Here is a 23,775-nt window from a genome sequence, read left to right on the forward strand (position 1 = left end):
TTTCCTTTATCACTGTTATTTTTTTGACAGCCAGTGCTAATATCGTATCTCTGAATTTGGCAGCTACATTGTTACGACAGCCAATATTTATTTGTTCTTTTGTCTGTGTGCTTGTTTGACAGCCTGCTTTTCCAGACACAAATCTTTCCAGTTCATATTGCATAGTTTTTAAAAAAGTAATCAGGATTATTTCTATGGGATAAATAGCCTTATGGGGAGAAGGAGAGATGTTAGTTTGACCAGGCTCTGAGATGGCCTTCAGATGCCTCCCCCATTTTCCTTCTATATTAGCCAATGATAGTTTCCCATGATTAATCCATGTTTAAAGCCATCTGAACTAAGGGGCTAGTACCTCAGCTTGTAGCCATGAATTCCATAAATTTATAGTGCATTACGTGAGGTCTTTTCTTTTCCTGAATCTCCTCTCAAATTTATTGGATTCTAATATTTTAAGCAGAAAGTATAATTTCTAGCCACTTGCTCTCCGTCATTCATACATTTAAACTTCTATCATAGTACTTTTTCCCCTCCTAAACTAAAAATAAAAACCAAGCTTTGTAATCATTCTGCATGTGGGACTTCTCTCAAGCTGTTTGTAATTTTAGTTATCACTTTCAACAAATTTTGGTGACAACCAAAATTAAACAGTATTTCCAAAGGGGGTGCACCACAGATGTAATATTATGTATACTTTTTTTCAGTCTCTTCCCTAATGCTCTCCAACAACTTCCTCTTTTACTCAGCCACACACACTGATCTGATATTTTATTCAACACAAAAGCCAACCATTTTTATGCCAGTTCAGCCTCCATTCATCCTCCCCTAAATAGGGTTTTTTAAACTCAAATATGCATCACTTGACATTTTTCTTGACTAATGTCACCAGTTTGGAAAGATTGTTTCAGAACTCTTAGTATCCATGTGAAACATTCATCCATCTATCACAATGCTGATTTCTTGTCTTTGCCTTATTTTGTTATCCTTTCTTGTATGACCACTGAAATTTTTAAGGGCAGTCCTATGAATATGTATCAGGACAGAGAGAGATCAGACTATACACTTTTAGTAAAGACTTTCTTTCAAATTGTATGAACAATCTCAGGGGTACTATTACTGTATGAGAACAAGGAAAAATTGGTTGTACAAAATTAATGGCCTTTAACAGAATACTTTGACAATACACGTATCACTTATATTGATCTCTCTCTCTCTCTCTCTCCTGCTGTATACAGTATTTTAATTTTTGTAGTTGCAATTGTTTTATTTTTACTTGTTTTTATTTTTACTTTTACTAGCTGCCCCAGAGTCGTTTGCTGAGATGGGTGGCTATACAAATTGATTAACTAAATACTTCATTTCTACTGATTGATTTAGAAATAGCTTATTTCTCCTAGTTAACATTTAGTGATGGACAAAAATACACTGGGCACATCAACAAACTGAAAAGCAGCGTACTTGATCCCAAACTCATAAAAGGTGGCTTACAAAACACATTTTGCGCGGGCTGCAGTTTCCCAGGGCTTTTCAAGGGCGACCACCACCCCATCCTCATACAGCAAATTACGGTGAACTAGCAATGACGATTCTTTATTCCTAGCGCGGCCCAGTCTCCCACAGTACGGTACCTTCCAAAGAGGTTAGGATTACAATTTGGGATTTTGGGAGTTGTAGTTCCAAGTTCCAACACGGCCGCCCTGCTCATTTGCATTTTTCCTAGAACCGTTCCTTTAGGCGGTAAGTTTCTTAAAGCCATTTTTCGGCGCAGCCACTATTTCCCCTATTTTTTTATGTCTCCCGCTCGGTTTATTGTGCCAACCAGCGCCTAGTTTCTACCGCTTAAATACGCGAGGAGCCCTTGCCCAGGACCGGAAGAAGGAGGAAGCCCCTTAGGTCCACTCACTAACCCAGCACGAAATTGAGATGATTACACGGCAAGTGAGGCAAGCTTCTGCACTTTTTACAGATACACCAAAAAGGGAACGTAAGCATATCCAGCTTTCTCACTAGGAATGACCATCTCGCTTGCGCACGTTAAAAAGCCAGGCTCTCGTTCGGAAGGAGCTTCTCTTCCCCGCTGATGGCTGCGTCACAAAGGCGCGTGGAACGGAAAAAGCCCCACCCCGGAAGGCCGTTTCCAGAGCAACAGTGCTCCTCCTCCGGGCAGGCGTTTGGGCCGCTCTCCTGAAGTAAAATGGCGTCCCCCGCGGTGGAAAAGGTCGGGCGGCTAGCCCAGCGGCTCTGCGGCTGTGGGAAGATCTGGCTACCCGGGTAAGGAATGGAGGCTCAGAGGAAGTGAAAGGCTTGAGGCGATACCATGTAATGGAGGCGGGGCGGGGGTTGATTTATTTGGTTCCCTAACTAGAACGGTACTTAGCATTATGGCTCCGTAGAGCAACATGCATGCCGGGCGGGAGCGTGCGTAGAAATACCGTACTGTGAGGAAATCTTCAGGTCGCGCTCCTGCTGTGAAATTAAACAGCCTGGTCCTGTGCTCGTCTCCTCAGAACTAAATGGCCACAATCACGCAATATTCTGCGAGCGGTTTGCATGGCTTCTTTCCTTTTCAGCCCCGACAAGGTCAGCCAAGTTGCGCGCGTTGTCTAAACTCACTGGAGCCAGCGAGCTTTCTGCTCGCTTAATTCTGGCTAACCTTGGGCTGAAATGTTTGTGTTGCACCTGAGAGACTGGACTACAGGACTCCGTGTGAGAAGGGAGTTGACATGCAGAATTCTATATTTTCACGTCTTGCGGGCTGAAAATATTGGTGTGACATGCTTTTTCTGCTCATCAAATCCTTTGAAGGCTGACTCAAGTCAGGTGGAGCCGGTACAATCCTTCATTCCTTGATCCAGAAGTGAATAAAGAAATTTATCGTAAATCTCCAGAGCAGATGTCAGAGGAGGAAAAAAATAAACAGCAACTCAAAGCAGTCCAGCCAATAAAAGCCACCTGTTCCTACATCACCAGTTCTGTTTTCTATGATCCCATGATCAGGTCTGTTTTTTAAAATTATTATTATTTAATAGTAATTTTATTAAAATTACACTTACAATGATAAAAACTAATACAATTGTTCAAAAATACTTTCCATATTTTTCTATTCCAATTTTGTGAGCATCTGCTGCCCCTTTTCAAAAAAGGATATTAGCCTGAGTTTATGTTCAGGTCTTACTTTCCTTGTCATTCTGGTTCCCATTTTGTATCATAGTTTATTGAAAAAACTACAATCGACTTGAGTTCACACAACATGTTAAGCCAAAACCAAGGAAACCAGCTGATTTATTCTAATATGTTAATCCAGCCATAAATTGCTGGTGACTTGCGAAGTTATTTGCTTCTACCGCTGCTGTAAGCGGAGAAAGATATCTAGCACCTTTACTAGATGGTGTGATCACAGAAATGTGGATGGAATCTGCAAATAGAGATTATTATTAATTATTATTATTATTACCTTTCATTGTGTAGATTTTTGACTGCATAATGCTGCATTGGTAGTTTCCTCTGGTGTTTCATGATGCACTGGGATAAGGGCTGGGTTTCTGCCCCTCCAGCTACCAGCATCCAGTGTAGGAGTTGGTAACCCTCTGTCAAAGAGCCGCACAATCATCACAGTTATCAGTCTCCAATTCTAAGAGTGTAGTTGGAGGATTAAAGGAGAACATTAAATAACTTGAGCTTTTCTTCCAAATCTGCATGGAGGCCATCCTAGTAGGGCAGTGTAATAGCTGTGTAACTATGGGAATTTTATGTTGGGGTAAAGATACTTAAACTACTAAGTACTAATACCATCACACTTGTATTTTGTCATTACAGCAAATTCATTAACATGATGATGAAAGGAGGTGATAAAATGTTGGCACGATCCATCATGAATCAGGTACAATTAATGTTTCACATTACTGATGATTTTCCTTGATTATTGGCCATATGGGAAGGAAATAATATTCCTATTTTATAGTTATATGAAAAGTGCTTACCCCTCTATTAATACACATTGCATATTCAGTTATTTCTTTGGTTTTCTTCTTGCCAAATGCCAAAAGAATCACCAATTATATGTAGGTCTATTTATGTGCCGTATTTTTAAATCTGCCTTTCAGAATTATATCTGATAAAGGGTGGGAATTTTCCTGATAGACAGTAGAAGTGTAAAAGTCAACAGTAACTCTGAGAACTGAGAAAATATTTGTTACATCTAGAAGGCAAGGAGAGATTGGGATTCTGATCTGTGAATCTTTCTCAAATGTCCTGCTCTTTACATGTATTTGTAAGTTGTATGTCCTGCGTAAGAGGAGATGTAGATAAGTAGTACTGGTTGGTGTCCATCTGGGTATGGAAATTTGTTCCATAGTGAATAAATTGTTTTGTTGAGTGAACCCTTCACAGCCCTTCCTTTACTTTTGTTTGGAATTAAGACTTTAGAAGCCATTAAGAGGAAGCAACTTGTGAAATACCATGAAACTGATGAGAAATTGAAAGAAAACATTGAGTGCAACCCTTACAAAATCTTCCATCAAGCAATCAAAAACTGTGAACCTGTAATTGGGCTCACAGGTATCATAAGAGGAGGCAAAAAGTATCAGGTAAGACATAAAAAAAGAATGCTGGGTTAATACAATGTACTAATTTTTTTAAACCATGGTTTAATGACTATCCCACAATGAGCAGATTCACACATAACACTAAGTTATACATAAACAACTTATAAACCACAATCACATATACAGCCAAGCCAAAACCAAACAATATTATGGCTTAAAAATAGTCCTTTAAAGAACTAACACTCTAGTATCATAAATATCTAATTTCCTGCAACTTAACCTAGTTTGGTTTGTGGTTTTTTTAACTTAAATATGCTATTATCATAATAGATGAGTAGTATAAAAATACCCCAGCAATCCATGATTCCATTGGGATACAAAGTACTCCTCTTTCCACCTATGGATTGGCAGGTTTGCTGCTGTCAGAAAAAGCACACTTCATTGAATCCATTTATGCTACAGGTATGAAGTTATTGAGACAAAGATCTGCTTGCTTTTTTTCTTTTGAATTGCTTTAAAATTGTATGACATCATCTTCAGCGGTCCAGGATTCTTGCATACATTCTTGTACGTTTACATATAAGCCAAAGCATTCTGAGAATTTCCTCTTGCATTTTGAAAAGCTCATAACATTGCTGAAAACAGCCTCCATCCACTTTAGCTCCCAGGTGACAGGGAGAGATCCCAGAATAGTTTAATTGATTTATAGGACCACCCTGCTCAAACAATGTGACTCTGGGTGCCATACATCAAAAGCAAATAATAAACACACATAAAATATCTGCACAACATTAAAAAAGCAACTTAATATGTAAAATATAAAATGGCAACCAAAGCAACTCCACTCAGCTAGACTCAAACACCCGGGATTGCTACCCTAAATCAATTGGTTTATGGAACATAGACCTTGATTCCAACATTTTTTGCAGTCAGACAAACATATGCAGGTTCCTCATGTATTGTAAACTTAATTAGCATGCTATAACATAAAAATATATTCAGCCCTGACTTTTGCTTTTTGTAGGTACCAACTCCTTTGAAGATTAGTCGGCGGAACTTCTTAGCCATGAAGTGGATGATCACAGAATGCAGAGAAAACAAGCCCAGGCGAACATTAATGCATGAAAAGCTCTCAGATGAGCTGCTGGAAGCCTTCAACAATAATGGCAATGTTATAAAAAAAAAGTATGAGTTGCACAAAATGGCAGAAGCTAACCGGGCCTTCGCTCATTTTCGATGGGGGTAGAGAATGTTGTATGCTATTGGATTCAGTGTATGATGACTAAGACTTTTGCTGCAAGAGAAGACCATTTTTTGTTGTTTTAATTCCATGTGCCTTTCTTTGCATATCACTAATCTGAGCAGGAAATTGCCTACTTCTCATCCAACTCTCATCAAAGAATATGAGCTAAAGAAAATCTTAGCTAAAATACAGGATCCCCTTTTTCAACCTCACATAAGGAAATGTTTAGGGTATGCCATATCCCAAATGATATCATCAGTACAAGCCACTGTTTATTTCTAGCTCATTTCCTCTGTGTAGCTCGGTATTCTTCAGCTTCCATTCGTGCTTTGGAAAACTGTAACAGGAAAAGAAGCAGGTGAGTGAAGGAGATCAGAGCTGAAAAATAAAAGTGAAGATGGAAACCACTTTCTGATTTGTTTCTGATATCTCTGGTGAACAAAGACTTTTATAGGTTCGTTGCTGAAAATAACATGAATGAGAGAACAGTTGAATGAATGTCTGTCTGTATTCCCACCCGTCCCACATAATGGGCAAGAATTGATGAGGACACACAATTCTTACCCTTAAAATACAGTGAGCAGTTTTTCTGTATTTTTTTTCAAATCTGTCTCCATCCAAATAAATAATTACTGTATAGCTTGTTCTCCTTTACTACCATTTAAATAACAAAACGTAATGTTTATTTTACAGCCAAAAGGCCTGAAAAAACAAAATGTACTAATTTCAGATTATAAGCCCCTTATCTACATCACAAGCTTGAGTGTGATGCCTCAACCTTGCTGATATTTTCTGGAAGTAATAAGCAAGAATGCAAAACATTTTAATGTTTTCATTTGTTAATGAAATATACACAAGCCATAAGATCTGAACCTGAATAATAAACTTCATTAAAAGAAGATGGTAAATTACCAGATTATAGCCCTTTCTAGATGTAATATTAATTTGCTTGGATGCCTTTAGGAGCAACTGGATTGTATCGGCTGCTTCTGGGTGCTTTCAGTGGTATCAGAGATACTTAGTATAAATTATCAAACTGAATTTAAAGGTATTGTTATTAGCAACAGATTTGGATAGATGGACTAAAAACAGTATTTGAGGGAAAATAATTTATTTCTGGTAAAAAAAATTCAACCCTTTATATGTTCCTACAATTTCTTTTAAAACATTGTCTTTGAAGTTTATTTGAGAAAACACCCTGTTTTTCACTCAGAAGCCAGTTTTCAACAGCCAGTTTTAAGAGCAAGTGAATCGTGATACTTTAAGTCATCTGCTCCAGTTTGTGTCATTATCAGTAATCAGCAGTATAATTGCTGCTGCCTTACTGGCTTATATTCTTAGCCCAGAGGGAAACAATCCAAAGCTTTCTTCTTGAGGATTCCTTCCTGTGGTTTCATACTGCTCAAACATGTGTTTTAGCTCATCGATCTTATTAGCTGTCAATAACTCGCCTGAAATAGAGAGCATTGCATGTGCAGTTAACAATTTTTAACCACTATCTCCATGTCTTGATTCTAAAACAAAGGGTTTCAGGTCATTCTCCCCAAAAGATACTGATTCTTCACTCTCTCAGTCAAGCACTGCATTTTTATTAGACATATAGAAACGCAACTCACTTGACATAGCAAGATGCTGTCGTTGGTTATTTAGGATCGTTAATGTCCTCCTCTATCTCAAAGTTCTTCCTGTGTCATTGTTTTGATATACTGTTGTTTTTGCTCTTAGACTTCTTTGTCTTGATTCTGTTGTCATTTTTCATCCTGTTATGATTTGCATTTCTCATTTTCAGGCACAGTGTCCCAGAAATAAATGTCTTATACAGTGGTACCTCGGGTCACGAACGCTTCTGTTCACGACCAATTTGGGTCACGAACAGCATCGTTCGCAAAATTTTGCTTCCGTTCGCGAACGCCGGATCAGGTGACGAACAGGATCCGCGGCCATTTTCCCTGCCGTGACACGTGGTCCTGGCTTCCTGTAGGGAGGGGGACTCTCCCTCCAAGCAATAACCACCTCCCCACCCGCCTTCCTGTCCTCCACACCAGAAGTCGTGTTGAGCAAGGTTAGCGTTCTCTCTCTTCGTACTGTACTTTGTGTCATATTTTTGTGGTTTAAAAAAAAAAAATACATATGGTTCAGAACAGATTAACCGTAATTACATTGAACCTTATGGGAAAATTTGATTCGGGTCGCAACCAAAATTCGGAGGGGTCAGAACGGATTAACCGTATTTACATTGAACCTTATGGGAAAATTTGATTCGGGTCGCGACCAATTCGGGTCGCGACCAGTGTCGCGGAACGAATTAAGTTGGTGAACCGAGGTACCACTGTATATTCAAAACCCTACAGATCTCTCTCAGTGGGATGTAACTTTGTTCTATGGTCAGCCAGTATAATAGGTGGCCTTCTGAAGTGGTATGTTCTCATTCACCTTACAAGGAAAATTGCAGCTACAACTCAAGAATTTCAGCTTGTACCATACTGGGAGGTTTTAATGTTCTAGATTTAAACTTATACCATAAGGTGTATCTTTTTTTTTTTGAATTAATAAATGGCAAGTGGAAATTTGCCCTCATGGGTGATCTTGGAATTGTCATATTTAGTGCTTCTCAAAGATTGGAGTGTATTAAGTTTCATTAATTTTTTAAAGTATGGAATCCTCCCATCTTCTCTATTAGCTACTAAGGATATGACAATTGTGGTTTGAGCCTTAGTGGTATGTTAATTTGCGGAAAGGGGAGGCAGGCTTAAAAATAGCAAGGCAATCCTTTTCTTGGAGAATCTAATTAGAGGGTGGAGTATATACTGTGAATCATTTAATAGGATCAGATTGTCATCATCTGAGGAGTTGCATTGTAAGTATCCATTGTGGAAACAATACAGCAACAATTACTTTAGTTAAAATATCTTCTGACCTCCAGATATGTGCTGATACCGTATGTACCTCAGAATCCCTTCTAGAACTGTTGCAGTTAGCATGTTCTTACAAAATAACTAACATATAATTGTTAGTATAAATACGTTGCTCTCTTAACTTTTTCCTGCATGCTAGCATTTCATGTGATTGATTATGTGTCATCAAGTCAGTGTCAACTCTTGGTGACCACATAAATTTTACCCATGATGATTTATCCCTAACCCGGCCCTTCAGGTCTTCCAACAGTGCATTCATTGCCATTGTAATTAAGTGGATCCACCTTGCTGCTGGCTGACCTTTTCTCTTTCCTTCCACCTTTCCCAGCATTAGAACCTTCTCTAGAGCTAGGTCTTTGAATAATTTGTCTAAAGTAGGATTATTTTAGTATGGTCATGTGTGCTTCAAATGAGAACTGTGCATTGATTTGTTCAATGATCCATTTCTTTCTAGGCTGTCTATGGTATTCTCAGGAATCATCTACCATCAAAGTTCAAAAGCCAATGCTCTTTTTGTCCTGCTTCTTCAAGATCCAACTTCATTTTCCATAGAGTCTCACAGGGAATAACATTGCTTGCACTATCTGTTGGTATAGACACATCACACCATGGCTTTCCAAGGTCCATGCCTGCTGTATCAAGTGCTATGTATTTCTTCACTGCTTGTTCCTTTACTGTTGATGGTTGATTCTAAACAGCAGAAGCTATCTTCATTATCTTCACAGTCAATTCTAAGGCTGGTTGCTCTACCTATTGTCATTAGCTTGGTATTCTTTATATTTAATTTTAGTCCCATTTTTTACTGTGCTCCTTGACCTTTATTACTAGAGCTTGTAGATCCTTTGCATTTTTGCTATTAGAGTAGTGTCATTAGCTAGTGGACGTTATTGATGTCTCTTCCTCCAGTGTTAAAAACATGTTCATCTTTTTCCAAACCAGCTTCCCTCAATTAATATTCATCATATAAGTTGAATAAATAAGGGGAGAATATACAGATTTGCCTCACTCCTTTGCCAACCTAGAGCCAGTCTGTTTCACCATGTTCCGACCATTTTGTGGCTTCCTGACCTGTATACAGGTTTCTTATGGGGACAATGAGATGTTCTGGAATTCCTACTTTTCTAAGCACATTCCATAGCTTGACATAATCAACACAATTAAATGCCTTTCTATAATCAATAGAAGTACATACTGATTTCTTTTTGGTATTCTTTGCCTTTCTCAATTATCCAGAGTGCATCAGAAATAATGTCTTGTGTTCCTTGACCTTTTCTAAAGCCAGCTTGAACATCTGGCATCTATTTTTCCATGTAGAGTTCTAATCTAGTTGGATGTTCCTAAGTGCTATTTCTCCAGCTTGTGAAATTAAGGATATTGTACAACAGTTTGCACACCGTTATATATCCTTTATTTGCTATTGGAATGTAGATTGACCCAATCTGCTGGACATTATGTCATTTTCCAGATCTGCTGGCCTAGCTTTAGAACCTTTGATTCTTTTTCTGTTACTTGCCATATTTCTGTGGGTATTTCATGTGTACACAGCCCTATTCTCTCTGTTGAAGAGTAGTTACTATCACAATTTTACAGCCAGCCTATTTATTATTTCCTTGATGATGGTAAAGAGGTAGCTTAATTTGTGAGGTGACTGCTGAATCTCTTATAATGTGATGTGCAAAGATATAGATGTGTCTCACTTGGGGATGGGGATACCCATTTACCTGTGGAAGACAATTTGATGCTATAATCCTATGTGACTGAACTATACTTAACCCAGTTGCACCATAGAACAATACAAAATGTATTAATTAGATACTTGCTGGTCCTTTAATTTTTTCACATACAGAATGGGGTGAGGATGAGTTGCTGTACGGTATTTTGAGGATGATAAAGATTGTAAAACTAGTGTATTGAGAGACAGATGTTCCATTTGCTGATGCATTTACATCAAATGTTCCCATGGCAAAATTCTTGGCTACTTTCCAAATAGTCCATAAGGTTGACATACCACTATAGCTACATGAGCTGTCAATTCATCTGTTTCTAATTATACTATTCTTCAGCAATCTTTATGGAATCATCCATGAAAAAGAGGATCTTTTAGAAGTTCTGGAAAAACCTTCAGGATGGTGTAGAGAGAAAAAACAATTAAATTGAGAAGCTAGGATCCTGAATAGCAGGCACCCCAGGTAGCAGCATTTTGTTGCTGATCCCATATAGAATACCAGTTACGGTTTCTGTCCCCCCAAATGAAATATCTGATGAAAGGTCATCCCATGCATCTAGCTGAGTGATTATTTACAACCTTCCCTGATTAATTTTTGTCTAGAATGAAGAAAAGAGTAGAGGCAGAAGTGTAAAATATTTATTTTATAAAAGTTCCAAACAGAACCAATTCTCTTAAGAGAAATTTACAGTACTATGGTTTAAAGTAGTTGTTGGGGAAAAAAGTTATAAAATAATTTGTTACCCACTCCCAAAGGGGCTAATTCTGCTGTGGCTTTGGAAAAGTCTGTTGCTTTGCTTCTTCTGGAGGCAGAAGATGCCATCTTAGCTAATAGCTACACCTGAGCTGGCCTGGAAGAAAGATGAAGGCTGCAAATGAAAAATATTTGCATAGCATTTTCCTGTAGTGGGAGAAAGATCAAAGTACCAATGATAGCCTCTTTTTTTTTTTTTTTTAAAGTGCTGTTGAAGGGTCAGTTAGAATCCGGAAATATCCTTGAGAAGCATCAAGAATTCACAGGAATTGCTGGGCAGCGGCTTCTTAGGGCATGCTACACTCTGATGGACTTCCACAATCTGATGCCCTCCAGATGCTTTGGATTTTAACTTCCATAGCGCTGAAATCCACAACTGGAGGGCATTGTGTTGGAGAAACCTGCTGTATGACAAAGCCACTACATTGTTGTAAGATTTGCCCCTTCATTCCAGGAGAACTGTGTAGCCTTTAAGGAATCTAAATGACGTGTGTAATGGACCAGGGCTGCTTTGCCTGGGGAAAAAAAAGGCAGGGAGGGACAGAAAAACTGTCCCCATTTCCATCCTAAATATTTTTTCTGGTAAGTTAAGCCTTTTTTATTGTAATGGAGCTTGCATCTAAGTAGGTAAGGATTACCATCAATGCAGCCCTTCTTGGACTATGCTGTTTTATATGCTGGTTAAGAGTGATATGATTGAAGGCTGTCCATCAAAATCTCCCTAATTATGCAATACTATCCCCTCTTTGTCAGACTAGTTTCCTGTAGTTGGGGAGAAAAGAAACATCTTTTGATTTTGATTTCAGAGTAGTCTTGTCTAGACATCACTTGGATCTCAGAGTGACTGATGGTTCCATTGGAGAAAGCTTGGTTACAAAGAAGCAAACAATGCTTGTGCTTTGATCACAGAATCATTTTCCCTTTTCAAAAAAGGGCAAACTGAGGCCAGTTACCAAGTGTTAAGCGAAAGAAAACCTTACCAATACAGGCCAGAAAGAGTTGATCTTTCTTTGAAGCGTATGTAAAATTATTCCTAGGCTAGTTTTAAACTCCTGCAATTTAGGTTGCTAACCTGAATGTATGCAAGAGAGAGACCCTCCCTGTGTAAAACGCCAGCCTAGCCTGCAACAGTACATAATACAAGTCAGTATTTAGTGCAATACAACAGGAGCAGCAGTGGCCAAGTATCTGCTACTCTTTCAAATACAACTGTTCTCCCAGCTCCTCAGTTTCAGGCAGCAGCTCCCTGGCCCAAAGGAGCAGGGGTTGTATTCTATACCAGAAGGTCTCTGGGAATAAAAAGCATTGAAACAAGCTGCAGCTTTGGCGTGATGTTTGCTGGTGAACATGGTGCAAGTGCAGGCTCTGCGGGTGGCCCGAGTGTTTAATCAGTGACCTCGCTGTAATAGTACTTCTGGGCTGCTGCTGTCATTTTCCATTCAGTGGCCCGGAACTCGATGATCTCCAGCAGCAGCAACTGGGACAGGGAGCTGAGACCCTCCTGCAGAAGGAATCCATCACGCAGGAGGGAAAAGAGCTCATCCATCCTCTGACTGTTCATCTTTTCGAGCTGTTCACCAATGCGGTGCAGCTGCAGCACCAGGCAGTCCACCTAAAGGCAAGAAAGCAACCAACGTCTTGAAGAATTGAGAGCGTTACCACACAAGTTTCTCTTCCAGCTCCACCCACCCACAAAAATAAATGCAGTTCAAGACCTACATCAACTGTCCTCAAGCTAATGCCCTCCATTCTGGCCAGGGATTATGGGAATTGTTCCTTTTCCATGTATATACAGGAATAATCTTATGCTTAAAGTACGTATTTCTAAACATATTAAACAATCCCCATTCTCATTCATTCTTGGGACTCAATGGTTCAATAACTTTTTCAGTACTCCCTTGTTTGTTCCCACCCATCCATTCATGTCATCCATCTATTCTACTGAAGTGCATCCATTCAAAATATTTTACAATTTTGTTCAAAAGTCCTGTCTGGTTTTTTCAATAATACAATTCACTGGAATGTAACACGCAACTGACACCAACCAATTGATTCCTACTTTCGTATGCACCCACAACAAGCTAAATGACACCAATTCATACTTTCTGACATACACTATAGCCCCTTCATTCATAGCTAAACTTACACCCCTGCATGTATTAACCAACTCCTCTCCACAAGATAAGACTGCCTTCATTCAAATCTATCACACCTTTGCCCTTTCTTTTAGTTTCAATTATTCATCAGAGCTGTGATTTAACAGAGTCCATGTTATCCACACTTTGTTCCAAGAGAACTCACCTCTTCCTCTTTCTGCAGACTATCAGGCTGTGCCAGTCGGAAGAGGCAGTCATAAACAGGATTCACCAAGGCCATCATGGGCATGTTGTTAACCTGTTAATCGGTTGCAGACTTGTCAACTGGGATTCATAAGCATTTTGCAATGTTTAACCCCAACCTCCAACTTCCTACCACTGCTTGGGATAAAAAAAATTAAGCAACTGTGTTGAGTCAGCTGAAAGCAGAGCAGCAAAAAGCTTGTGGTATTTTTCACTGACCTAGATGTTAGACCTCAGAGTAACCTCCAGAATTTAGTGCACTCCAGATGTGTGAAGCTGTTCCCAGCAAGCACAACTGTTGGATGATGTGATTTCTAGCCACACATTAGTGGTGTTAGGCTGGGGAACAGTGCTCAAATCTTCAGTGGAGTCTCCTGTGATCACTCAGGCCATCTCAAGTGGGGTGAGTGGGCTTCTTAAGTGCAGCAGCCCATTTGAAGAACACTTGCCATACAGAGGTTCATTTTGTGCCTATCATTTATTTAATATTGCAAAGCAAAGATTGCTTGCTTGTCTTTTCAAGATTTATTGGTGCAATTTTAGTCTTCATGACTATTCTATCCTTATTTATCACCCCTTTTTGCTTTATTGCTTGTATTTTTATTTCAAGCTGCACTCCTTGGATGCCTCAATGCCCAGTATCTCTTTCAGTCCCTCTGTCTTGTGCTTGCTTTAAGAATTGCTAATATTGCCGTTGTTGCTGTTAAACTGGCCAGCTGCAAAGTACTGGCTCTAATACCATTTGTATTTCCCAAAATGTTTCTGGGCCTATTTCAAGAAAATAAAAATGGTGGGTTGCTGTAACCAATTGCTTTATTTTGAAGTGTGCTCAGCTGCCCAGAAAAACAAAAAAAGTTAACCTCTTAGACAGGGGGTGGCGAAAGCAATGGTGAAAAGCCTGCTGGGAACCTGAATGGGAAACGTTTGGCCTATTTTTTGCCTGATTCTGTTTTGTTAATTTGTGATACAGCTGCATGTTAGCCAATTGTTCTTGGGCCTAGTCTCTATGCATGTATTTGTTTATGCACATTCAGGTGATTTTGCCCGATTTTGCCTTTCAGACTGAATTGTATTATTCATTGTTGATTTTTGTCTTTCAAGTTCAAAGTTAACAGGTTTGATTTGTTGGGAACTTGCCTCCCTCTTGCCCTTAGGTTCTTGGTGAAACAGCTTTCTTATAATCTTCCCTTCTGAAAAATTATGTTCTGCAACTGGAGTCCCTCAGCATAACTGGAGTCATTTTGTGAAAGGCAAGCCCTCTAAAAGGCAGCCATTTTGCAAAAGCACCAGTGACAGACTAACAAAATGCCAAAGGCACAGAGGGGCTGGGAATTCTTGGTAAACACATTTTTCTGGAGATAAGATCAGGATTTCTAGGTAGTCATACACAGGATTGCTCTTTCTGTTAAACCACCTGGGAACATACTCAAGTTACTCAAAGTAACTTTCCGGAGAAAAGAGACATGAACCAATCCCATGCCAACTCTGAATGTTGATCCAAGGCATTTGGATGGCCCGTTCTTACCAGGATCCCCTTACCCTCAGATAGTCAAAGATGTTACAGATAAAGGTGACATAGCAGATCCAGGCTTGGAGGGAATGGGCTCGCAATTCATCACGGTCCTTATATTCCTGCTGCAGTCGGTTGAGAAGGCCCCGCCGGAAGATACTCTGGCCTGTTTGTTTGCTTTCCACCTGTAACAAACATCAAGCCATGAAGCCCAGGGAAAAGCTATTTGCAGCTAAAAGATGTGGCAGCCCATGTTCCCTCTACAACGCTCACATGCGCAGCCTTGCAACAGCCGTTGCACACCAGCACACAAGACTCGTTCTCCTGACAAAGCTGACCCAGAAAGTCAGTAAATACAAACGGAGAGCAGGGAAGGAGTAAGTCAGTGAGGAAAAGGATGCTGAAGGGAACCAGTGATCTCCAGCTGTCAAAGGACAGCGACATGCATCTCCATCCCTATTGGAACTGGAATCCAAAAACACCTGACTTGTGTGCAGCTGGGGCCTCTGAAGTTTTTCTCTTTGATTTGCATGGGACTAACTCCCAGTTCAACAGGCCCAGGCCTAGAGGAAGAACCCAGTAATTTTCCTTTGCCTGTAACTCCCAAAATTATGGGATTGGAAAGAAGGAACCAGGATAAAGTTACTCCAGGCAGTATTTTCTATAAACTGGCTCCTGGCCAACCAACTGCTACTCAGTAGACTTCATGACTTGTGCATCTGCTTCCCGGTCTGAGGGAACATTGGTGGTAGCACAGGACTTTATCTCATGGGCATCTGCAGGGCAGCCAGGAGAAGCAAGTGACAAGAGACATGCCGCAATGTTGTGATACAACCCTTCCCCATATACTTGCATACGATAGAAATCTGCCCACATTTTGCTGTTTTGGTGCCACTGGGCTTGGAAAAGAGGTCTCTGCTTTACCTCTCTCTCTCCCTCTCTCTCTCACCTGCACAGTTCAAACCCCATCCATAGGAAGACAAAAAGTGCATAAAGGAGCAGGAGCCTCTAGGGGCACAAAGTGTAGAGGGAGGCAAAACTTAAAGGGGTCATTTAGTGAGTTTTGCTCACCAAGTCTGGGCTGTAGCTGAAGGGATAGATTCAGCTTCTATCCTCTCATCTGGGCTGGATGCCAAACATGTTCTGCAGGTCAAGCCAAGCCAAGCTCCATCTGTGGAAAGGAATCATGGCTGCTGAATGATATGCATGCCCAGATCCCTGCTTTAATGCAACCTACAGGCTCCTTTATGTTAAATTATACTAATTACACCATGTGGTGTTATATTAGTACATTATAGTATATTATGCTATAGTATATTATGTGCAATATGTGGGTAATATAGTGTTATTGTATTGGTATTACATTATACTATATTTTATTACATTATACAAATATATCTCAAACTAAAAATGGGAACATCATCCCTGGTGGTTAACAGGCATGAAAATAAATGCTCGGTATGAACAAACAGAATCCAGAGTACAGTTGGATGTGGTAAATGGTGCTGAACTTCTTACCAATTCTCGGAAGATGGACTGTTCAGCCTCTCACCTGAATAATGGCGTAACAGATACGCCCGGCCTCTTTGCTGAACACACAGTCTTTTAAGGACTGGTCCACAATTATATTGGCCACTTTCTCCAGATCCACGCTGCTGGGATCTACAGAAGAAGAGGTAACACTCAATTCTAGTTTGAAAGAAAGGTAAATCCAATTGATAGAAATTACATCAGCAGTGACACATCAAACACCATCCCAAGGAAACTTGGGGGCATGTACCAAAAAGTTTGGCGGGCAAAAATAGCAACTGGGATATGCCAGTTTTTCCTACTCTCATGCCCTTCAAGTATGCTGAACTACTCAACGGTCACTGGCTCAATAAAATAAATGCCAGGTGCATATCTTGGATTAAAACATTCAACAACTGGGCCGCAACTGTAGAAAAAGTCTTATGGATGGGTGGGCCCCCTTTAGCTCCTGAAGAAAGGGCCTCTGGAGCAGAGCTTAAGGAATCAGGAGATTTCTATGGCAGCAGGCAGCCCCTTCATTTGTCTATAAACTCGAAAGGCTGTGGTTCAGGCCCTGGGAAGAGATGGAAAGGAGAAGCGGGTTGAGAGAGAGAGAGAGTTGCTAACCTTTGAGTGCGGTTTTCAGTAACTGCTGGATCTCTGTATCAAATGAATATATTTTATAGTCCTCTTTGCTGGTCTCCTCCATCCCTTTCCCTCCGTCAAGAGCTATTAGGTCAGGGAAGCTGCTGAGTTAGCAGGAGCTGTGGAGAGAGGAGAGATCATATACTGTTTTCTTTGGAACAGGGAAAGAAGGCGCACTGGTTCTTGCTTACCTGAGGCTCTATGGCCCATCCAAACAGAAAAACAGTACTACTGGAGCTGATAAAAGGAAATCAAACCCTCTGATAACAAATGAAGAAAAAACAAACCCAGAGAAAATTCTCTTCCAACACGGGCAGCAGCACTCCTGCTTCCCTTTTTGAATGACTGCTGCTCCCACAAGGCTATCTCTCCTCCCTCCATTATTTGAAAGTGAGAGGCTTTATTGTGCATAATAACCCAGTATCACTGGCTCCCCCACTCCACTAAGCCAAATGCATAGCTTCTGAATCCTGGGCCAAGCACATTGCTCACTCATCAAAATTCCTCAGTTTTCACTCAGTCAGGCAAAAGTGAGTTGACACGACAGGAATCCATGGAAAACATTTTGGAGATTTGGAATCTACTCAAAGAGTAGAGGTGGGAGGGTGTGTTCAAAGGAGAAGAGCAACTGTATTAATATTCTACTGACTTCCCAGTTAACTCCTGGCATTTGAGAGGTCTTGAGTCTTTGAGTTCTTGGCCCTACACCTTTCAGCCCCTAGTTATCTCTTTTTCATTTTCCTTGTTCAATTTCATCTTTGTTTCCCAAATGTTACAATTCTTTGTAAAGTGCCATTCCTGAATATGCTCCCTTCTCCTGAATTCTTCTCCTTGATGCTGAACTTAATGAAGCCACCTTACTTATATTTCCTTTGCTACCTAACCATTGCCTTCCCCATTTAACATTTATGAGTTAGGATACGATATCAGGAATTCTCAATCTTTCTGGTATCATGACTCCCTAAAGAATAAATGAATTTGTGTGGCCCTTCAGATGTTGCAGAACTGCAGCTATCAGCAGCTGTATCCAGTCTGACCAAGAGTGAGGGATGCTGGGCTCAGCACCATCAAAAGGTTGACAGGCAATCTATAGCAGATAGACCACCTTTCAAAAGGAAATTTCAGTTTCCAAGGAAGATATCATACTTATTTCCACCACTACCACCACTGATTGAACATCTAAGCCTCTTTCTAGTGGAGACAAAAGTGGAACAACTGCAGGATTCCTTGCCTTGTCCCGCCCCATGGCTTTTTCCAGTTGAGCCAAGAGATGGGAGAGACCAGGAGAAGACAGGAGAGCCAGTATCTGCCCTTCTTCACACTCACAACCCTGACCACCCCCTTGTACACCAAGCCCCCAAGCGCACTGAGGATAAGTGAGCCCCTGCCATCTGCTGGAGATAGGGTGGTATGAGCAAAGCTGGAGACCTGTCAGATCACACTTCTACTCTGCCTGGAGAAGCACTTTCCTGTGCAAGCCTAAAAAGACTGGCAACCTCGCCCAGAATTACCCAGGGGTTCACAGCTCACAGTCTGAGATGCCCTACTTGACTACTTTTGACTTACCGTAATGCAGTAAGCAAATCTTGCAAAGAGGATTGCCATCACTGAGTTCAGAAAGAACAGGGAGCCTCTTTTAGCACAAGCAGACACACACCACACTAAGCCATAATGTGGGTGGTTTAGTTCTGGCTTAGTATGTTCCATGAACCTAGGAAAATGGAGCTTATTCATTAAACTATGAATTAAACAAATTATGGTCTAATGGCATGTGTGAACCCAATCCCAGAAAGGAACAGTTAGAGGCAGGATTCAAAGGCCTGCTTTTGAATATCATTATAATATCACCAAAACACAGCAATTATTTTAAAAAGCACTGTTATTAATATTATCTAGTTTTTATACTTCATAGCAGCTATTATTAATCATAAATAATTATATTGAATTATTGATAAACAATTCAAACCATTTGCCAAATGGCTTCCAAAAGAGAATAAAAAGTACCACAATATCATCAAAAAATCATCACTTGATACAAGAGATGAAAAGCAGAACGAAAAGCAGAATAAGAATTCCTTAGCAGAGATAAAGCAGATTAAGTTAAAAAATCCAAAGGCCTGAGAAAATAAAATCTTTCTTGAGCAACAGGCTCAATAAGCAAATAGGCATCTAATCATTCTTAGGGAGATCTCTATTTCTGAGAGTCCAAGAAGAGCCACGTGTCAATATATAGGCAAGCGCGTATGGAAACAGGCAGTCCTTCAAACCATGGAGATCTTCAAACCAGCACCCTGAATTGAGCTACTGAATGGATTGGGAGCTTGCACAATTTTAACGAAGCACCAAAACACAGTGGACTGTAAACCACCAAAATATGCCATCATAAAACTATTGGTCTTCAAGATACCACTACACCACTATTTTACTGCAATAGTCTTAATACATTTTCAAAATAGTCTGAATTAACAACCTAAGCCATTGTATCTTGAAGTCACTAGACGTTCTGATCTGTGTTTAAAGGTAGCTCCAATACATTATAAAAATTTAACCCAGAGGTCACCATAGCACAATCCCTGAATCTAGGCTCTCTTGTTGAGGTGATGCTACAGCTGGTCCACAAGTTAACAATGCTGAAAGCTGTTCACTCTGGTTCAAAGTACATTATTCCAGCATCAAATGAATCACACTGAAATGTACATTGCAATATTAACCTCATGATAAAGGGATCTGTTTCTTGCTTTTAAAGCAAAGGGTTTTGGAGGGTTGGCATCCGTATTGTCACACGATAAACCTCACTAGAATATAAAGACAAAGTTTAGAGTGACTAACTCATGCAGCTGTAGCCCTTTGGTGTCATGAACTGCAGAAATCATGCCACAATTTTTTTACTTTGTGGAAGACAATCAGTCTCTTTCACATGAGTTTGTTGCTCTACTGTTGCCTCTGTATGGAAAAACAGAGTTTAGGTGTGCAGAGCCTATTGTGAAAGTCAGCTGTTGGTGTACTGCCTGAACAAAAAGGCAGGGTATCAATCAAATAAAAGATAGAATAAAAAGCTTACCAGTGCAAAATGAGGGAGCTGGCCAGAGGGAGAGCAGCCTTCACGTCCAATAATACAATAAGCATTGCCAAGAACTTAGTAAGGGTGTTACAACTACTGTCACTAAACAGCAGTGTTATTAATGGGAGAGAACAGCGAGTATTGTTAATGCATGGAGAATTCCCAACTGATAAGCCAGTTTCTGCACATACCAGAGTAGTCACACCAACCTTTCTCCTGTGCAGAGCAAATGACCTCTATTTATGCAATTTTCAGGCCCAATTACTCCTCTGCATAGCAGTCAGCAGTCACTGTGGTCAAAGGTCACCCTGTGATTGTTCTGATATGCACAGAAACTGGGTTTTTTTTCTTGGTTAAAATGTGGAAGCCTGCTAACTTCAATCCAAATTTGTAGGGGCTGATCTGTTCATGTTAGTGGCATAGCATTGGCTTTGCATACAAGCAAATCCAAAGAACAGCCCCTAGCATTTATAGCTTAAAGGGATCTTGACTCGCAATGAGCGAAGAGTGTTAGAGGCAATGTCAGCAGAAACAATATTGGGCTAAATGGAACCCTGGTTGTCCTCAGTATAAGGCACCTTAATGTGTGTATACAGAATCTCATCAAAGGTCTTGAGGGCAGCTAGCCTTGGTCAAGATGACAGCTGATCAGAAAGTTGCTTTCTGGACTTATGATTGGTGCCACCATGGAAAAATTCTTAAGATTTTTTTCAGAACATTTGCAGGCAATTCCTCCTGCAAGCACTCATCAGTTAGATTATACTTGGTCCAAAGTGCTGACCTTGACATCCCTGGGTGGGCACCCAATTCCACCAGGTTCTTCATTCTTTTCAGAGGATCAGATGCATAAACAAGTGAGCTGGGTCACTGCCCAACTGTGTGATCCCACAAATCATAGCTGCCTAAAATGTTTACCTGACTTTGTTTGTTTGTTTATTACTACAATTACCTCTATGCTGCTTCAGTTGGCTGAATCCAAGTGACTTACAAAAGCATTCACATCCAACAGGGCCATCAACAAAGCATAATACATCTAAAAAAACCATACAGTGATCCATAACCAATACCCATTACTCATCCCAGGTACAATGATCTAGTCCCAAATACTCCTTGAAAAAGCCAGGTCTTGACTAGCCTTCTAAACATCAAACATGAGGGCACAGATCATATTTCTGAAGGTAAGTTGTACCACAGGGACATAGCTCCACCAGAGAAAGCTTGCCTCCAAGTCCTCTCTAGCTGTACCTCATGAGGGGAGGAATCAGCCCCCCTGCCAGCATGCGTTAGGTCAGCAGATTCTGCCTGGGGTAAGCAGTCTAGAGGCTGTAACCAGCACTTTGAACTGCACTGGGAAACCATTAGCAACCAATGCAGCTCCCGCAGTGCTGGTGTTGTGTTGTGTTGTGTTGTATTACACTGGCTTGTTCCCATTAACACGCAGGCAGCCCCAGCTGCAGTTTCTAGGTGGTCTTCAAGGCTAGTCCCATACAGAGCAAATACAGGAGTCCACGGTGAGACTGTGTTAGCTGCCAATGCCTCCTATTCCAGGAAAGGCCAAAACCTCTCAGGGCCACAGTTCCCACCTGCTGTCCCAGAGCAGCTATGAGTCCAGGGCTCCCACATTATGGGCCAGCTCTTTCTGGGGGAACACAATGCCACCCAGAGCTACAGCTGTGTGGTGCCTGCCCTCTGGAACATCATCCCTCCAGAGATCAGACTGGCCCAACCCTGCTGGCCTTTCATAAAGCCTTGAAGGCCTAATTCTGTGCCGGAGGAGCCTGGGGCCCCAGATGTGCGACAGAGCCTGTCTCCTGGCTGTGTTAATGGATGTCTTTTTATGATTTTTCCCAGCTGCTGTGTGTTTTAATTTTTTGTAGACCGTATGTATATATTTTTACTTATTTTAATATTGTAAGCCACCCAGAGTCGTGTATTTGAGATGGGCCTCTAAACTGACTAAACAAATAATAAAGTTGAAAACAATATTTGGGAAAAAGGAAGACACGAACGGCAAACTACTTCAGTGCTGTTGCCCAGAATATGACACGGATGTGTTCACCAAGTCCCCGGGGATGGAGCAAAACCGGTGGGACCCTTCATTTCTTTTTTAAACCTACCCATAGAAAATTGGCTGCCACGTCCAGCAGAGCAATCACGGAAGAGAGTGGGGGGGTGGGGTGGACGGGTCCACTTTAAAACCCAGCTTTTCAAAAGCGTAAGCCAAGTTACCAAGGGGGGAAGAAACGCCCCGCCGCGCCAGAGACCCGCACCCCGAGTTTCTAAGGCAGGCCCGAGACAGCGAGAAGGAGAAGTTCAAAGGCACCCACCTGCTCGCCTTTGACGCCTCCGCTGTCAGCAGGGGCGCGCCGGCATCCTGAGGCGGGAAGACGCCCCCTGGCCCCCTAATGCTTTTTGGGGTCTGGCTCGGGTCGCTGGAGGTAAATCAGGAAAAAGCCCACAACCAAAAATAGCAGCAGCAGCAGCAAGAAAGGCAGCAGCTCAAGCATGGAGTGCAAGTGCAGGATGGGCATCCTTCGGGTGTTCGCCCCGGCGGCCCCGCCACCGGCAGAAGCGCCCAGCTGGCCCGAGCAGCCTTCGGGCGCCCCTCCGGCAGGCAAGCGGGCAGGCGGGCTGCGCTCGTTTTTCACTCACTTGGAGGTCCGACGGCGACTCCTGAAACTCGGTTGCTGCGCGGGGTGGGGGGGTGCGCATTTCCCCCCTTGCTTGCGAAGCCGGAGGCTTCCTCTTAGGTCATTTCCTCGCCAGGCTGAGCCGAAGGCGGGGAGAGATGGTGACGGGGGTTGGCAGCAGCGCCTCCTGCTGGCAAATGGAGGTGCCTTCCTTTAAACCAGGACTCTGAAGAGGCTCGTCCGCTTAGTCCAATAAACGCCAGTTGGCGGCAGCTCTGAAGGATTCAAGGTGGAATCTTTCTCAGCCCTACCTGGAGAGAACTGAAACTTTCCCCATGTAAAGGGTAGGCTCAACCTTTAAACTACATCCCTTCCCAAGCCATCAGCATCCAGATGAACTGTTCCCCAATGCAATTCATGTATAGTACCCGCAGCAGGCAAAACAGTTCGGATTTGGTGACATTTATGTTTGCAAAACAAGGATGTAACCCCCCAAACAAACACACACAAAAAAGCATTAAGTTCAGGAGGGAGGGCTTTGTTTCCCAGGTGTCAGGCACATAATATTTGAGCAAAAATCCAGAGGGCTAGAGGGCTGCAAAAAGATACAGAAAACTCATTTCTGCTATTCCGGGGTTGGATTTTGGAGCTGTTACACACGCTGCTGGTTCAACTTATGGTCACTCACTCACACACTCACAGCCTGTTGAGGCACGCGGATCTTGTCAGCCCTCTTGCTTTCTACCTGGGTTTTCCAGATAGGTGTGGCTGGAGCAGACGGACACACAGCCCTGGTCAACAGCCAGGAAATAATTAGGGATACACACAAATCACTTCCAATCGAACACTGAGGCACAAGAGGTTTTTTGTAATACACGGAGACCCCATAAATTTAAAGTAAC

At 41.5% G+C, this 23,775-nt stretch overlaps 3 protein-coding genes across 5 annotated transcripts in view; 1 reads left to right on the plus strand and 2 right to left on the minus strand.

Moving 5' to 3' along the window:
- GGA3 (golgi associated, gamma adaptin ear containing, ARF binding protein 3) overlaps window positions 1-2,151 on the minus strand; it is a 34,627-nt gene extending 32,476 nt beyond the window's left edge. Inside the window, exon 1 of one of the 2 annotated variants that reach the window (XM_088133316.1) lies at window positions 2,005-2,151. In XM_088133316.1, coding sequence (XP_087989442.1) covers window positions 2,005-2,017 — 13 coding nt within the window. In that variant the 5' untranslated portion in view covers window positions 2,018-2,151. Of the gene's footprint in view, window positions 1-1,904; window positions 1,924-2,004 lie in introns of those variants that run through there. The other variant, XM_088133315.1, reaches the window with a different exon arrangement.
- MRPS7 (mitochondrial ribosomal protein S7) lies at window positions 2,116-6,191 on the plus strand. Its single transcript, XM_007434081.3, has 5 exons — window positions 2,116-2,268; window positions 2,803-2,994; window positions 3,814-3,877; window positions 4,416-4,583; window positions 5,566-6,191. The coding sequence occupies exons 1-5, from the start codon at window positions 2,192-2,194 to the stop codon at window positions 5,785-5,787; spliced, it is 723 nt and encodes a 240-aa protein (XP_007434143.1). The 5' UTR covers window positions 2,116-2,191; the 3' UTR covers window positions 5,788-6,191.
- A 4,857-nt stretch (window positions 6,192-11,048) lies between these two features.
- MIF4GD (MIF4G domain containing) lies at window positions 11,049-23,031 on the minus strand. Of its 2 annotated transcripts, none has more exons than XM_007434084.4 (6): window positions 22,896-23,031; window positions 17,165-17,301; window positions 16,581-16,690; window positions 15,058-15,213; window positions 13,481-13,573; window positions 11,049-12,791 (listed from the first exon to the last, which is right to left on the minus strand). In XM_007434084.4, the coding sequence occupies exons 2-6, from the start codon at window positions 17,244-17,246 to the stop codon at window positions 12,564-12,566; spliced, it is 669 nt and encodes a 222-aa protein (XP_007434146.1). In that variant the 5' UTR covers window positions 17,247-17,301; window positions 22,896-23,031; the 3' UTR covers window positions 11,049-12,563. The 2 variants fall into 2 exon arrangements, with proteins under 2 accessions (XP_007434146.1, XP_007434144.1); XM_007434082.4 differs by having other exon boundaries at window positions 22,571-23,017.
- Window positions 23,032-23,775: the final 744 nt, after the last annotated feature.

This window comes from Python bivittatus, unplaced genomic scaffold (genome assembly GCF_059951505.1).
Source record: "Python bivittatus isolate LINGU-HERP-01145 unplaced genomic scaffold, Pbiv_v1 ctg000080_np1212, whole genome shotgun sequence".
Lineage (NCBI taxonomy): Eukaryota > Metazoa > Chordata > Lepidosauria > Squamata > Pythonidae > Python > Python bivittatus.